Source organism: Sciurus carolinensis, chromosome 1, assembly GCF_902686445.1.
Source record: "Sciurus carolinensis chromosome 1, mSciCar1.2, whole genome shotgun sequence".
NCBI classification, from domain to species: domain Eukaryota; kingdom Metazoa; phylum Chordata; class Mammalia; order Rodentia; family Sciuridae; genus Sciurus; species Sciurus carolinensis.
This window is the reverse complement of record NC_062213.1, coordinates 197,657,714-197,674,790: the sequence shown is the minus strand read 5'-3', so window position 1 is coordinate 197,674,790 and position 17,077 is coordinate 197,657,714. Positions and strand designations below refer to the sequence as shown.

At 51.8% G+C, this 17,077-nt stretch overlaps 1 protein-coding gene across 2 annotated transcripts; it reads left to right on the top strand.

Annotated features, from left to right (window-relative positions):
• The first annotated feature begins 427 nt into the window (after positions 1-427).
• On the top strand, positions 428-13,956 carry Necap2 (NECAP endocytosis associated 2). Of its 2 annotated transcripts, none has more exons than XM_047519336.1 (8): positions 428-554; positions 3,305-3,405; positions 5,874-5,978; positions 6,061-6,142; positions 6,955-7,063; positions 9,296-9,470; positions 12,875-12,959; positions 13,770-13,956. In XM_047519336.1, the coding sequence occupies exons 1-8, from the start codon at positions 463-465 to the stop codon at positions 13,816-13,818; spliced, it is 798 nt and encodes a 265-aa protein (XP_047375292.1). In that variant the 5' UTR covers positions 428-462; the 3' UTR covers positions 13,819-13,956. The 2 variants fall into 2 exon arrangements, with proteins under 2 accessions (XP_047375292.1, XP_047375287.1); XM_047519331.1 differs by having other exon boundaries at positions 12,872-12,959.
• The last annotated feature ends 3,121 nt before the right edge of the window (positions 13,957-17,077 follow it).

The following is a 17,077-nucleotide window of genomic DNA, read 5'->3' as shown; positions in this document are numbered from 1 at the left end:
CTGGGCCACGAAGGGCCCGGACCTGAGGTGGTCAGGCGGCATTTCGCCAGAGGCCTGGGCGAGCCTTACAGGGTCAGGGGACGGAAGGATGTTTGCGCAGAGAACAGCAGAGGCAAGGCGCTGGAGGAGGGAGAAGCTTCAGGGCGGGCTACACTTTGCATATCAGCAGCTAGGACGCTGCTGAGGTCCAGGCGGCCGACGACCCACAACCAGCCCACGGATTAGGAGGGCTCTGTACTGAAGCTGCCTGAGGCCAGGGTGCCTGGTCCTCCGCTAGTCAGCGCAGGTGTCCAAACGCCGCGTGTCCTGAGCCAGGGCCTCCAGCAGAGGGCGCGCGGGCGACGGGGTGCTGAGGCCCGCGAGCTGCCGCTCTAGCCAGGGCCCGGTGATAGAGCCGCGCTGCTTCCGGTCCCGTGGGGGCGGGGAAAGGAGCCGGAAGTCCGGTGGGCTCCGGGCGTCGAGATGGAGGCGGGCGAGTACGAGTCTGTGCTGTGTGTCAAGCCGGAGGTCCACGTCTACCGCATCCCACCGCGGGCCACCAACCGCGGCTACAGGTGACCTCGCGCTAGCCTGCCAACCTCCTTCCCCGCCGCCCCACCGCGGGAGCCGAGGCCGGCCTCCCCGGTTCAGGGGCAGGGATGTGTTACCTCGGCTTCTCCCAGTCCGAGACCGGACCGAGCAGGGGCCCGGGGTTGGCCCGTCTCGGAGGGACGCGGGGGACTCCTGGCCGCAGGGAAGGCGTCGGAGCCTCGCCCTGGGGGACCCCGGTGGGCCGCCGGGTGTCCTGACGTGGTCAGGCGGGTGTCAGACCGCGCCAGCCGATGGCCCCGAAGGGATCCTTGAAAGCCTGAAGCGGGGAGGGGACCTGTCACTGGCGGGGATCCCCGAGGGGCGGGGAGTGGTGCAGCACCGGCCAGGGACCCGTCCGGGGGCTTCGAACGGAGAGCCGAGCCCAGCGGCCCTCTGCTGCCGGCGTCTTTCGCACGAATTTCAGCCTCGATCGCAGCCTGGAGTGGTCGGGAGGAACTATGCGCCCTGGGCTCGCGTGACCCTCACGGTGCGCTTGTGAACCTGTAGACGACTCCGGGAGGGACCAGGAAACAGCCCTAGGGTGGGAGACTCGACGTGGCTCTTGTGCTGTTTGCATTTTATTACCTCGCGTCTGAATTACCTAGGCAGATAACCTGGCTTGTGGCTGTTTGGCTGGAGGGGCGGACAGAGCTGAGGATTGAACCCAGCGGTGCATTACTCCATCCCCGGCCCTTTTTATTTTTTATTTTGAAACGGGTCTAGGTCCAAATTGCTGAGTCTGACCTCGAACTTGGAATCCTCCTGTCTCAGCCTCCAGAGTTGCTGGGTGCCACTGTTTCTGGCCATGGAGTGGCTTTTTTGTTTTTTTTTATACGTGCTAGGGATTGAATCCAGTGCCTCATGCATGCTAGGCAAGCGCTCTACCACTGAGCCACAACCCCAGCCCCTAGAGTGACTTTTTTTGTTGTTGTTGTTGTAAATGGACAGAATGCCTTTATTTTATTTATTTTTATGTGGTCCTAAGGATCGAACCCAGTGCCTCACAGATACTAGGCAAGCGCCCTGCCACTGAGCTATGGTCCCAGCCCTGGAGTAGCTTTTGACTCAGTGTGTGTAAGTTATTTGAAGATACAGGATTGACCTACAACACAGAATGATGGATATCTGTCCTCTTGTTACTTTGCAGTTGTGTCAACGATGGCTCATGGTGAACATCCATGAAGTAATTTAAAAATAACTTGAAAATATTTTCTTCTTATTTTTTTTTGGGGGGTGGGGGTGGGTACCAAGAATTGAACCCAGGGCCACTCAACCACTGAGCCACATCCCCAGCCCTATTTTGTATTTTATTTAGAGACAGGGTCTCACTGAGTTGCTTAGCACCTCACCTTTACTGAGGCTGGCTTTGAACTCACGATCCTCCTGCCCCAGCCTCCCGAGCTGCTGGGATTACAGGTGTGCACCACGACTCCCGGCTGCTTTCTTTCATCTCACTGGAGATGGGCTACCAACCAGGCATGGTCATCTGCCCTCCATCCCCTGTTGGGTCTTCGGGAGGGTGGGTTTGGTCCCTCTTCATCCTGCAGACAGTGAAGTTATCAAACATCAGGCCTAGCTGGTTTGGCATAGAGGAAACCGCCAACCCTGGCATTTTGACCTCAAGACTCTCCTTCGTCTGAATTTTAAGGCTAAGGCTAAGGCTGAGTAAGGGGAACTGAAACTGAGTCTGCTGACTTGTGAATTGAGCATCTGTATTTGTGTGGTCTTCAAAACAGCTTTCATCCGAGTTCCTGAGAGCTGACCTATGCTTACGAACTTCTCAAGAAAAGTCTCCTGGAAACACCCGTGGTTCTTACTGCTTGGGGGTTTTACTGAGCTGCTTCTTAGAACTACAATGTGAAGTTATTGCTTTAAAAGTGCCCAACGAGGGACTGGGGATGTAGCTCAGTGGCAGCTGCTTTCCTGGCTTGCACAAAGGCCTGCGTTCAATGGTTCAATTGCTAGTATCACAAAAAAAAAAAAAAAAAGGAAGAGAAAGCAAGCCAAATGAGATTGTCACTGTAGGGCCATGGTTTCCTGTGTTTCTTTCTGCCTTTGAGAATTTCCTAAACATCTACTTTTCTCACACATGATTTCAGGTTCTAGTGTTCTTCTTTTCTTTTTCTATAAATGATTGTACTTTTCCTTCAACATGGTCTCAGTGGTCCCAACTGGTCACTCTGACCACCATGGTGTGCAGCTTCTTCCACTTCAAGGCCAGATCAAGAAGGGGATCCAGAGTTGGGGACTTATCAGTAGGACAGGACTTACACAGGAACTTACACAGCTGCTTCCTCTGTGGAAAGGAAACTGGAAGGAAATCTCTCTTGGGAGAAGGTCTCTAGTTGAGAACGGGGTTGGCAAGCTACGACTCACTGTATTTTTGAATGGCCCACAAGCTAAGAGTGGTTTTTACATTTTCAAATGGTTGGGAAGAATTTTAAAGAAGATTATTTCCTGCTGTGAAAATTATATGAATTTCAGATTTCAGTTTCTGTGTAATTTTATTGAAATATAGCCATGCACCATAAAAAATATTTGCTTAAAATATTTAAAGCACTAGAATGGTCTAGTTGTGACAGATGCTGCGTTGCCTACAAAGCCAAAAATATTTACAGAAAAAGTTTGCCAGCCTCTGGGTCTAGAGCAAACAGCCCTTCCCATTCATGTCCCCAGCATTGGAGGAAGGGAGCAACAGCCTCTGGCAGAGGCTCAGTGGTTTTTGTCCCCTTAGGGCCTCGGAGTGGCAGCTGGACCAGCCATCATGGAGTGGCCGGCTGCGGATCACTGCGAAGGGTCAGGTGGCCTACATCAAGCTAGAGGACAGGACCTCAGGTAAAGGCGAGGGAGACTGTGTTGGGCTGAGGTGCCATATTTCCCACTGATGGAGGGAGAGGCCACCTGGGCCTCGCCAGGCCACTCAGGGGCTCGGGCTCTGGGAACCTGTCCTGTGAGTTGGAGACCCAACTGTACCTTTCAACTGCCTTTGTCCCCAACCTTAATTGTAGAAACCGCTGCCCCCTAGTGTATAAAGGAGTGTTTCTTGTCAAGCATCTGTTCTCTTGGGGGTCCTACTAATTTGGAGGCCAAGGGGAGGAGACTTTCAGGGTGATCCCAGTAGGAAGGAGGAGGCCCTGGAGCTTGCCTTGAGGACAGACTGCTTAGCTCTGGTTCTCACTCGGAATCCCGTCAGTCAGCTGAATGGGACTCCCCAGAGCCATCGCCCCTGAGTGAAGGAGCTGGAAACTCTAGCAAGAGGATAAGCCATGTCGGGGTCAGCTGGCAGACTTGGCTCTGTGGAAATCTCGCCAGAAGTCCTGGGCCACCAGTGCCTCTGGGTGAGCAGTGGAGGGCGGCATGCTGGAGTCTCCCAGCCTGAGACCCTGACGGGGTTCAGCACAGCGCTAGCTCAGGCGCATGGCAATCATCTACTGGTTTCTAACACATGGAAATTTCCCTTCGTGGAGCAGAAGAAAAGGCAGCGCTCTGGAGGCAGAACTGGCTGCCTCTTCTCGGAACTGTGCCACTTCTGTCTGAGATGTTGGGCCACATGTTCCCCTCCTAATGAGGATCACACTAGTTCTTCCCTTGCAGAAGTGTTGGAAATAGGAAGTGAGCATATAGTTTGCCAGTTGCTTTATGAACTGCAAGGCAGCTCAGCACAGATCTGTTCCTCTGGAACATGGTGTTGTCAAGGTGAGTATTGGCTGCCTTGGCTAGGTCAGAGGATTTGGGCCCAGTTGGTGTCACTAGGGTGTGGCAGTACCTCTGTTTTTCTGGGAAACTTGGGAACTGTGACTTTAATGTGACTGCCTAATGTGACAGCCACTGCTTTGGGCGAAACCTTGCCTTTAGGACCCACGCTGAGGGTCTCAGCTCAGGGTCCTGTTACTCTCACCAACGAGCTCATGAGCATGTCGTTCCCTGCCAGGCTTTCTCAGCCTCAGCACTTTTGACTTTTGGGGCTGATGAGTTCAGTGTGAGATATTTAGCAACATCCTGGCCTTTACCTGCCAGTTTCCAATAGCATCTCCCAAATTGTGACAACCAAGAGTGTTTCCAGATCTTTCCAGATGTCCCTGAGGGGAAGGAGAGCAAAATCACCCGGTTACAAACTATTCCTCTAAGCTAAAGTTATCCAGGTGGGTCTAGGCCCAGAGGTTCCAAACTTGGATGGATAAATTGACAATAATTGCAGACTCCAGGGCCATCAGTTTTTTGTTTGTTTGTTTGTTTTGTATTGGGGCTTGAACTCAGGAGCTCTTCACCACTGAGCTCCATCCCCAGTCCTTTTGATTAATTAATTAATTTGGTAATGGTGATTGAACCCAGGGCTGCTTTGCCACTGAACCACAACCCCAGCCCCTACTTATTTATTTTTGAGACAGGTTCTTGCTAGGTTGCTGTGTGTCTTGCTCAGTTGCCCAGGCTAGCTTGAACTTGTGGTCCTCCTGCCTCAGCCTCCTGAGTCCCTGGGATTACAGGTGTACACCACCCGTGCAGCTGAGCCATCAGTTTTGATTTAGTTTGGCCCTTTTCCCACTTGCCTCTAGACACAGGACTCAGCAGAAAATGTTTGGTTAAGTGCTGAAAGTGCAGGTGAAGATGGCACTTGAGAACGTGGAACCACATAGGTGATCACAGATTCACGTGCTGCACTGCAACTGTGGAGCGCCGTGCTCAACGGGGGGTGCATTTCACCAGGGAGCCTTTAAAACAAATCACTCTTTTGCCCTGTCTGAGCTTGAGTTAAATTGCCCTGCTTTGGAATCTGATGGGTGCAGACACTCTCTCCTTTCCACAGGGCTCCCTGGCCCCTCTTAGAGTCCTGCCTCAGCTGCTGGGCCTTTGCAAAGGTGTGATCCATCTGAACCAGGACTCACCTGTGCCAGGGCCCTCAGGCTCCTGTGAATGGGGAAAGCGATGGAATGAGTGGGTCACGGCTCCAGTTCAGCATTCTCGTGTAGGACTGGAGGCCTGGCATCGGTAGAGCATTTTATTTTAAAAGAAGCCAGAAATCTGGATTACTTTACACGTAATCTGATTTTGGAATGTTTGGCAGTTGAATAAAAAAAATATTAAAACAGTGCTGGATTTGACCTGTAAACCACTGACTCAAACCTCTCCTTAGTTATATTCCACATCTTTCCTTCAGCAAGAATGGGTTTGATTTGAATCCAGTGTAAGGTTTGCCCATCTGCCTCAGCTTGCCAGAGATGCCTTGCAGGAGAAAGACCCCTGCAGTGCGATAGGAACACCAGGCTTGGAGGGGGCTCGGGGCTCACCCCAGTCTGTGCTTTCAGGGGAGCTCTTTGCCCAGGCACCAGTGGACCAGTTTCCTGGCACAGCCGTGGAGAGTGTGACAGATTCCAGCAGATACTTCGTCATCCGCATCGAGGATGGAAATGGTATGCGTGAGTTTGGGTGCCCCTCTTGAGAAAGGTGTTCTCTGCCTCTAGAAGAGTGGGATTGACCATGTGCTGTTTCCAGGGCGACGCGCTTTTATTGGGATTGGCTTTGTGGACCGGGGTGATGCCTTTGACTTCAATGTGGCCTTACAGGACCATTTCAAGTGAGTGTTTCCAGGAGACCCGTGCTCACGCCTCCTCCCCTTTCCCCGGACAGAATAATTTCCCAGGTTAGGAGACCCAAGTGCTATGTGTGGTTTATCTGCTGGCAGGGAAACTGTTCTTCCAGGCAGCTGCCTTTTCCTGTCCACTGTGAAGTCTTCTTTCCCCAAAGCCACTGGCTTTACCAGTGCTGTTGTCTGACCCAGCCTTTGAAATATTCCATCTCTTCCACACCAACCCCTGAACAGCCTGAGTCCTTGTCAGTCTCTTTTGGCCTCTCTGGGCCTGCTCTTCCATGAAGTCATAAGTGGCACTTGGATTCCCAGGTCACTCAGCCGATGCCCTGGTGTTCTTTATGAAAGAGACAGCAGGAAGGTCCATCTCCACCACTGACTGCCAGCAGGTTGGCCCCTGTCACAGGTGGCGTTGTGTGGAGGATGGGGACCTTTGTAACACTCTTCTTCTGACCATCTGTCTTTCTTCACCCCAGATAGCCATTTGGGGTGCACACAGACCACACCAAGGGCTGGGGAGGACAGGGCCAGACGCTTGTGCTTCCTGGAGCCCAGTGCCCAGACCCTCTGCATAGGGGGTCATCGAATTCTCATGGCGTCTTTATTGGAACTGTCAGTTGTGCTGATGAGGAAACTGATGTGCCCGAGGCTGCTGAAGTGTCAGGGCCAGGATTGAATTCCTGACCCCAGCAGCCCACCTCCCACCCTACCTCCACACAGGCCTCGCTAGGCCGCGGTGAGTAGGAGTGAATGCAGGGCGCTGCTCTCTTCCCACCTCACCTCTTTCTCCTTCTCCCCAGGTGGGTGAAGCAGCAGTGCGAGTTTGCAAAACAAGCCCAGAACCCGGACCAGGGCCCCAAGTTAGACCTGGGCTTCAAGGAGGGCCAGACCATCAAGCTCAACATTGCAGTGAGTCCCACTCTCGCTTAGCTGTGTTGGCCGTGGTCATGCAATACTCGTGGCCACCTGGCCGAGAGCCACTCTTCTCACAGATGAGTTCCGTCCGGGGTGGCGGTCATTCACTGAACAGCTGCCTGCTGCTGGCTTGTCCGGGGTGCACAGAGCCTTTGCTCATGGATCTGGGTTGAGCTGAGCAAGCAGAGATGTGATCCCCTGGCAGGAGAGGCCCTGCCACCAAGGATGCCCGGTGCTGTGGGCTTCCCGAGGAAGGACCCAAAGCCCATGACTGGGGGACCCAAGGAAGGCTTCCCACAGGCAAGGGACGGGACCAAAAGGTGGTTCAGGCAGAGGGGATAGCCTCTCAGAGCCTGTGAAGGAATATGAGTTACTTGGTGTCCTAGCTGTCAGAGGGGGTCAGGAGCGGGTCAGTGTCCTCGTTTCTTTTTGTGTCGGGGCATTGTGCCCTGAGTAAGGAAGAGCGGGGAGCTCTGGGCCAGAAACTGTCAAGGCAGGGCTGGGGTACGGGCAGCTTCTGTCGGCCGAGTTGTCCTGGCCTTTGCATCTTGGTTCTGAGCAGCTGTGCATCTGGCTTTCCCCCATCAGCTCCTGTTGAATAGGAACAGGTGGAGTGGGCTGGGTTCTTAAGACTTGGCTTTACCTGGCTAAGCCGTGGAGGGGGGGGTTCGGAGTTGTGATTTGGGGACACCAAGGACTAAATGGGTTCAGCTTTTGAGGGAAGTTTATAACTCTAAAATAATGCTTTTCCTCTTTACTTACCATCTCTTTCTCCTCTTTTCTGCTTCATGCTGGTGATGATTTGGGACCCTTGGAGTTGGCCAGCTGGCCCTTAAGAGAAAATTCAGTGCAGTGGACTGGTTGGGCTGCGATTCTTTCCCTTGCTTGGAAGAAACTAACATTTAATGATCATCACCTGGGGGCCAGGTAGTGTTTTTTTAGGCACTTCTCATATAAAACTAAACCTTCTCCCCCTTTCCAAAAGGCCATGGTGTCCAGGTGCAGGAAGGTGAGGAACTCTCGGGGTCTTAGGACTGGAGGTGACTGACCCAGCTGGCCTCACCCTGAGGGCTGGAGGCCTTTCGCTGCAGGCTGGGCTCCCACTTGACTCAGCTGCCTCACAAGCAGCGGGCCACGTCGTCCTTATCTGTGTCGCTCGTGCTAGCTTCTGGCTCACTTGCTGCTCGGGTTTTTGGGTTTTTTAAAAGTTTTATTGAAGTATAATAAACATACATAAAAGTACCCAAATCATAAATGCAGAACCCGGTGAATTTTCAAAAACTGAACTTAAAAAACAGAAACTTGCACCCAGGTCAAGAAGCAGAAGACTGAGCACTGTGGAAGTCCCTCCTGGTCCCTTCTAGGAACTGCCCACCTCGACTTCGGTCCCTAGGCTTTGTTCCTAACTGTAGTGAGTGGAGTTGTATGCTTTGTTCTCGTTTGTGTACGACCCTGCTCTTTCCTTAGGGTAAAGTCACCCTTGGGAGAGTCACCATGTCAGTGCTCCTGCTTGATACGTTCCTGTGGTTCCTTGTGGGGATGTGTCCAGTTTGTGTGTGCTGGTGACTAATAGTGCTGCCGGGGATGTCCCAGCTCACGTCTCTGGTGCGCGTATGTACGCACTGCTGTCAGGGCTGTACCTAGATGTGGAATGGCAGGGCCACGAGTTCCTGTATGAAACTTATAGGTTCTTTCAAATAATCTTTCAGAGCAGTTTCACCAATTCGCACTTCCACCTGGAGTGCATGAATGTTCTGGTTGCTTCATTTCCTTGTCAGCACTGACATCTGACGCTGTAGGCTTCTGGTGACTGTGAGATAGCAAATCATTGTAGTTTTGTGGGGGGCAGTGCTGGGGATTGAACCCAGGAGTGCACCTCTGAGCAACATCCTCAGCCCTTTTCATTTTAAGACAGACTGTCCTTGAACTTCTGATCTCCTGTCTCAGGAATTATAGTCATGTGCCACCGAGCCTGGCTTATTATAGTTTTGATGTTCAGTTCCCTGATGATGAATGAAATTAGATACTGGGTTTTAAAATTAACCACATGGTGATGGATTGAGTGTTGTGATGTGTTGGATACAGCTTATAACAAGGTGCTGGGTAAGGACCATCTTTCAGTTATATAGATGTTGGGGTCTGAGGGTGCCCTTGGCCCTCCTCATCAGGTTTTTTGAGGCATTTGGGCTCCAACAGAACTGATTTGCATTCCTTTTCTCCATTTAGAACATGAAGAAGAAGGAAGGAGTCGGGAGTCCCCGCACCCGGCCTGCCAGTGCAGGAGGGCTGAGCCTGCTTCCCCCTCCCCCAGGGGGCAAAACCTCCACCCTCATCCCACCCCCTGTGGAGCAGTTGTCTACAGAGGGGTCCCTTACGCAGCCAGCAGTTGCTCTCGGTTCAGGTCAGTGGATCTGCACCTGTGGCTTCCTTTTCCCCAGCAGCCGGGGGCTTGTGGCTTCCCTCCTTCACACTCAGTAATGTGTCACTTTGTACCTGTCGGTGTCAGGCTAGAAGGAGGGCACCACAAAGTGGACCCTGCACACACCGAGGGGTCCTCAGATCCCCTAACACCCTCTGCTTTCCCCTTTAGTGCGTCTGTCCTCCCCTGATAAGCAGGGACGGTGACTTGTTTGTTTTGTGAAATCATCAGCATACAGTTCCTGGTCCACGGTGGGTGTTGAGTGGGTGGGCGATGGAGACAGGTCTGTGCTCACATTTAGTGGGAGGGATAAGTCAGGCATGGAGACCAAATGGATGTGGCCCAGACTCACTAGCTTCCAGCATGGTCTGGGGAGGCTTCGTGGAGGAAGTGGCACGGGACTGAACCATGAAGGAAGGAGATTGGGGCACGTGTTGGTGTTCCAGGCAGAGGAAGAGCGTGCCTAAATGCCACAGGCTCAGGCATTTAGATGCCCTGTGTATTCAGGGAGGCGGGTTCCAAGGTGAGCAGGGGAGTTCAAGCTGGAGGTGGAGTTTGGAGCGAGCTCTTCAGCATGCTGTGGGGTTCCAGGAAGCTGAGAGACAGCTACCCCAGCAGGCTGTGCTGATGAGCCCTTGAGAGGCCCCATGACTCCTCAAGTTCTTAGTGCTGGGGTGCCAGCCCATTCCCTCCACTATAGGGTTTCTTCCACCTCCAGTGTGGGTGAGGAAAGGGTTTCTGTCGAAGGGATAAGCTGTCTGTAATCACTAAGAAACTTATTTAATAGAATAACCACAGGAGACAATTATCTTGTGTGTGTGTGTGTGTGTGTGTGTGTGTGTGTGTGTGTGTGTTTTAAACATTTATTTATTTATTTTCTTTGACTTTTTTTTTTATCCGGTACTGGGGACTGACCCAGGGCCTTAGTGCTTGCAAGGCAAGCGCTCTACCAACTGAGCTATATCCCTAGCCCGTTAACTTCTTTTTTGACAGTGATAAAGACAATTATCTTTTTTAATTCAAAGGTGGCATGACGGATTGAGCCATGCTAAGATCTGGCTCTAACAAAATGGAGGAGCCTACCTTCCCTTTATTTATAGTCATACAGGTAAAGGGGGGCCAGGAAGAGCTTCTTCTGTGAGGAACAGGATGGGTGGAGTTGAGGAAGCCATTTGCTCTAGTGGAACATCCCAGCAGGACCAGCATATTCCAGGCGGTGAGCCACTCTGCACGGAAGCCACACATTTCAGGCGATCGGGAACAATCTCTTAAATGATTGCTGGTTCCTGGAAGCCAGATTTCCATGTCTGACAGCTCACCAAGCCTGGTTTTAATTGCTGGTCATAAATGGCTCCCACACTCCACCACAGCCCCACACTGCCTTGCCAGCGTGATGCTCCTGGCCTTGCCCTGGGTCCCCAGCCCCCTTTCTACCCCACTCCTGCCCAGTTCTTCAGGGCAGCATCCAGGCAGGAAGCCTTCCGCCTTTCCTGGTCTTGAGCTTCCCTGACATTGGGTGCTTTATCTGCAGGTCAGACTTGGAACCTCTGTCCTCCAGGGATACCTCAACAGGAGTGTGACAGGAATCGCAGTCAGGGAGCCCTGCGCTGGCACTGTTTCTCCAAGTGGGGCCCTGGGGCCATAGAACCATTGCCAAGGGCAGGGCAAGAATCTTTCTTTGTTTTTTTTTTTTTGGGGTACGCGGAACTGAACCTGGGATCGCTTAACCACTGAGCCACATCCCTCACCCTTTTTATCTTTTGAGACAGGGTCTTGCTAGGTTGCTGAGGCTGGCTTCGAACTTGCAGTGGTTCCGCCTCCGCCTGCTGATCTGCTGGGACCATAGGCTGTGCCACCACCCGGCTCACTTACATTCTTACTGAGTGCTCACCAGTGACTGGGAGCCACTGCCTTAGGCCTTGCCTTGGTGCTGATAATACGGAGCACCTGACACCTGTTGTAGCGTCTTAAGCCCTGGGGACACTGCAAGGGCAAATACTTCTTGAGTTACGATAGATGGAGTTTTGTCCTGGCAAACCCATCATAAATCAAAATTATCATAGGTCGAGGATGTATTCAATATATTTAATAGACCATTACCATTACTAAGTTGAAAAATTCTGCGACTGTCATTAAGTCGGGTACCGTTTGTACAGCATTGAGGTCCTGCTCTGGAGGGCTTCGGTTAGCTTGTCTGCAGCAGGGTGGGCTCAGTGGCAAGTCATAAGTAGCTGACATCCGTGGAGCACTCACTGTGTGCTCCAGAATCAGACCGGCTGAGTTCCAACTCCAGCCCCATCGTGCAGGGGTCAGCAAATGGCTGACTTCTCTGTGCCTCGGTTTCCTCATCTCTAGGATGGGGGAGCAGTGATGCCTGTAGTTACAGGGAGGATCAAGTGAGCTCACCCACACACAGCACTTAGAGCCACGTCTAGGAGACTGAGCGTACCGGGAATGTCAGCTCGCATTTCACTGACGTCATCGTTCACGCCACTAGGTGCTGAGCGCGTCTGGAGTTCCAGTGTGTAAACGCACTGCATTCTCTCAGTGTCTTGGGAAGTAGTCGTCATTACCGTCCCCATTTTAGAGATAAGAGAACTGAAACATTAGTGACCCACACAGAGTCACACGGCTAGTCTTGACTGTGGTCTGCTGCTTGCCGTGCTTCAGTTCCCATGAGTAGCGTGTGATGAGCACTCGGCAACTACAACTGCACCACCGCGAGCCCTGTGTTATCCGTCTCCCTGCTCAGAGCAGATGGGAAATAGCAAATTAGTGGGAAGGCAGAGGTGGCAGATAGGGAGTGTTTCAAAGGGACAGTTGGCAGCATTGCAGGGGCAGCAGCAGAAGAAGGTGCTGCAGCATCTCCTACCCCTGCCGAACCCCTGGAGTCACCTTTTCCGGATGGGTCTCCCTGCCCACCGAATGGCTGGGGGCTTAAGACTTGGCCCACGTCTTAACACGTAACCTTGGTTGGTTGATGCAGACCTGCAGGAGGCTTCACATGAAGGTGACCTTGTGGTCTAGGTGGGCATTCTTCATGCAGGTAACCAGGGCAGGATAGTCAGTTCAAACAGATTCCAGCGTACCTGGTGGGAGACATCCTCGGGTAGTCATGATGGTCAGGTGTGCTCACTTACTGGCCCCCTCCTCTGCCTTGTCTGTGACTTTCTGCCCTTCCTCGGAGCCCCACAAGGACTCATGGGAAGATGGTGGAAATGTGGCAGCTCCCTGGTATTTGATGCCCCAAATCTCTGTATTATTCAGCCACCTAGAATCATGAGGCTGAGCACCAGGTCTTGTGATTTGATTACTCAGTCACCAAGGTCTCTGATTCCCTCTCTTTCTCTTTTCTCACTACCTGTTGGACATGGGGACATCAGTAGGAGGTGCCACTGTGTCCTGGCCACAGCCCAAGCCTGCCACTGCTGCCACTGCTGACATCTGGGGAGACTTTGCCAAATCCTCCGGGTAAGGAGTGCCACATTCTCTGGTGTGGCTAGGACTGGGGCCATTTTTCTAGAAACCTAGGATTGGTCTGCATGTCTCCTGGTCCTGGGAGCCTCTGATCTGGTTTGGACACTTGCAGGCCAGCCAGAGGACAGAGTGCCCCAGAGTGCCTGCTATGTGTGGCATGTTGTTCTCCGCCTCTCTGAAAGTTTTTCACTGTTCTCCACTGCCTGTAGCCACCGTTGGCAAATCTGTTAGGGTGTCTGGATCCCCTCACCAAGTGCTTTGGCTTGTCCCGGTACCTCTCTTTGCCCACTGTGTCCAGTTACCCTGGAGTACTGGACTGAGAATCCAGACCTAGGATTTAGTCTTCAGAGACCTCTGACTCTCAGATTCCAAGCTTTCCCTTGGGGTCAGGATGGAAAGACAAATTCCTGTCGCACCAGGTTCTGTGCACAGTGTCTCCAGACGTTTTCTCTAAGGTCCAGGTGGTGGATGGTTAGACTGGGCTGTGTGGTCTCCGTTCCTGGTACTTGGTCCTGCTGTTGCTGCACTAAGGCAGCCACAGATGGTGTAGACACGAGTGGGCATGGCCAGTAAAACTTTATTTCTAAAAATGCCACAGGCACGATACAGCCAATTGAAGAGTTTTTTATAAATAAAGTTTACATTAACCAAAAGCACACAGATTTGGTCCCTGGCCAGTGCTTTGCTGGCCACTGCTCTGAACCACTTAGGGGTGGACTGCTTAGAGTTCTTTCTGCCCAAAGAAAAGCCAACCTGTATTTGCTTTCAAATAGCTGAACTCCCTCCCCTGTCTTTTCCTCACAGGCCGGCTTCCAGCCAGACTCAGTCTGGCACAGGCTGGGTCCAGTTCTGACCTGAGCACATGCCCTGTTTCCTCCTTTGACTTCTGGAGCTGCCTCATCTGGGAAGGAGGCGAAGCACTCCCTCGCTGGCCCCTGGACCACTCTCCCTTCCTTGCCTGCCTCTCTTGACAGACTGAGCATATGAGGCAGTAAATCAACACCATGTCGCATGGTCTCCTGGGATTCAGTATGCAACCGGAACATGGGAGAAGAAATGACCCAGAATCCCTGTCCCCCTCTGTCTCTTGAGACGTGCAGGAGACTCTGAGACTAGCCTTCCTTCATCACAATGACCCGAATTAAACACAAGCCCCCAAAGCAACAGAATGGATTGAGTTTGCGCCTGGATTCAGATCAGTCCTCCTGGGGTTGACAGGTGTTCTGGATCTCTGTTGGGTGGGGGGCTTTCTGCCCTCCTGTTGGTGGTAGCCACTTGAGTCAGGGTACCTTCCAGAGGAGGGACTCTTTTCTGATTTCTGCCAGATCTTTAGGCTATAGCTTGAACTGGCCATCAGGGAGATGTTGGAAAGATCAAGTGGCTTAAAAGAGATTTTCGTATTTTTTTTCGCTGTTGCTCTGATCCGCACTAACTTGTCTTTGCAGGAGGGACCATTCTACCGTGCAGGTGCGAGAGAGGGCCTCTGAAGGCACTCCTCACTGCCAGCCAGCTGCCTGAGTGCCAGGTAGCAGCGTTCATCTCTGCCCACCTGCCTGGTTTCTATGTCTTCCAGCCTGGCTGGCAGCGCGGGCTGAGGCAGGTGCTGGAAGCCAAGTGGGATGGGGCTTAGGCAGCAGGGTCAAAGCTGTGCTGCAGAGCGGTCAGGCTTCTGCCCACTCTGCTCCTGGTGGACTTGCATTTTCTCTGTGGTGATTTCTGAAGTGCCTTATCTGCAGACAGCCTCTCACTTTGTTTTCTCCTTCAAAGAGTATGAAATGACAGAAGGAAGAAGAAGCTTGGCGAACTCGGAGTCCAGGGTGGTTTATCTGAGTGCACCTCTGATATTTCTTTATTGAGTTAACCTTACCTCACAGTTGAAAGATTTCTTTTTTTAAAGGTCAAGAGTATCGACTGAAAAAAGTATTGGCCTTTTTGTGGGACCAGATTTTTAAGATTAAAAGATAAATAAATATTTTTACTTGTGACAGTGTATGTCAAAGCCCAGTGTGTTTTTGGCAGCATGGCTGCTCAGCTCCCCAGGATGCCGTAGCTGGACTCAGAGCCACCCCTCAACACTGTGTGTCCAGATCCAGAGCCCAGGGCTAGGGCCTCAGATTGGCCTCCATGGGAAAATTTGACTCTGTTACCCTGAGGTAATCAGTGACATCTCTCCTAGGTGTCTAGAAGAGTCTGTCCCATCCTTGGGACGTTGTGAAAGTAGCTGACTGAATTCACTTTCTGGAAGGCTGGTTCTGTCATGGAACCTTCATGGAAAGGGCTCTGCTGGAGGGCATGGCTCAGGGAAATCTGCCTCTGGAAGCATCTCCCCAGGTTAGGAAGGATGCCCATATGCACAGAGGTCAAAGTCAAATGGCCATGCTTCCTGTACCTGAAGATTCTGTAAGAAAGATGGGGCACTGGACTTGTGGCTCAGTGGTAGAGTGCTTGCCTAGCATGTGTGAGACATTGGGTTTGATTCTCAGCACCACACATAAGTAAATGCATAAATAAAGGTCTATCAACATCTAAAAATTATTAAAAAAAAAAAAAAAGGACAAAAGATGGGTATTAACAGAGTGTGGTGATGCACATCTATAATCCCAGCAACTGGGGAGGCAGGAGAATCGCAAGTTTGAGGCCAGCCTCAGCAACTTAGCCTGGCCCCAGCACCCGTGCTTTTGATCAGGCCTGTCTGCTCTTAAGGAGTGCTGTCTGCTGGGCCTGCCTGTAAGGTCCCATTGCAGGAGTGCCATTCCCTCCTCTAGGCTCAGGGTTGCACACCTGTAATCCCGGCTACCTGGGAGGCTGAGGCAAAAGGATTGCAAGTTCAAGGCCAGGCTGGGCAACTTAGACCCTGTCGCAAAATAAAATTTCTTTCTCTCTTTTTTTTTTTTTTTTTTTGCGGTGCTGGGGATTTGAACCCAGGGCCTTGTGCCTGTGAGGTAAGCTATATCCCCAGCCCGCAAAATAAAGAATTTTAAAAGGTGGTGGTGGGGTGACGGGGGACATGTAGCTCAGTGATAGAGTACCCCTGGGTTCAGTCCCCAGTACTGGGGGGGGGAAATGCTGTTATTGGCAAATACTGAATGACAGGCCAAGGCATGGGGTTCCATTCCACTGGTGATTGGAATCTGCTGAGATGCATCCTGGGCACACAATGGGTACTCAATAGTTGTTGATTTCTCTGAGCAGGGAGTGAGACAGATGACATACTCTAGGCAGAGGAACTGGTTTAAGGAAAAGACCAATTTTGCCTCCCAGCTTGAATGTAGACAGATCTTGAAAATTTTGTGGCTTTTTTTTTTGTCTGGGGATGTACAGCTTGGTGGTTGCTTATGAGGTCATGGGTTTGGTCCTTAACAAAAAACTAAAAGACTTTAAGAATTGATATCTTTCTTTTTTTCTTTGTTACTGGGAATTGAACCCAGGGGCACTTAACCCAGTCACATTCCCAGCCCTGAGGCTGGCTTTGAACATTCATCCTGCCTCAGCCTCCTGAGCCCCTGGGATGTGCCACCATGCCCAACTTAAAATTTAGTACTTTTTATGGTTACAGATATAATACAGATATGAAAACAAGAACACGATATTAGAATCATTTGTGATATTGTCAGGAATATAGGAAATTCCTCATGTCTGTATTTGCTGTTGCTGTGTAACACTTGTCCCAAAATGTAACAGCCTAAAATGACCCCTGGTTCTGTGGGTTGGAATCTGGGTGCAGCGTAGCTGGGTCCTGTCTCAGCATCTCTCACTGGGGGTAGTCAAGGTGTGTCATGGTGTCATCCAAAGGCTCACTTGGAAAGGAGGGCCCTGCTTTTAAACTCACTCACATGCTGGTTGGCAGGATGCAGTTCCCTGGGGCCACTGGGCGGGTGGCTCTCACTTTCTTGCCAGTGGCCTCTCTGGAGTTCACAGTTGGCAGCCTGCTTCATCAAAGTGGAAAGCAGGAGCTTTCAGCAGAGAGCAGGTGTGATTGGAATCTCAGAAGATCCAGCCCCCTTTGCTAGGTCTACCAGGGAGGAGCAAGTCACAGGTCCCGCCCATTACTGAGGGGAGGAATTTACACCAGGTGTGGACCCCAGGAGGTAAGGACCACTGGGGGGCTAGCT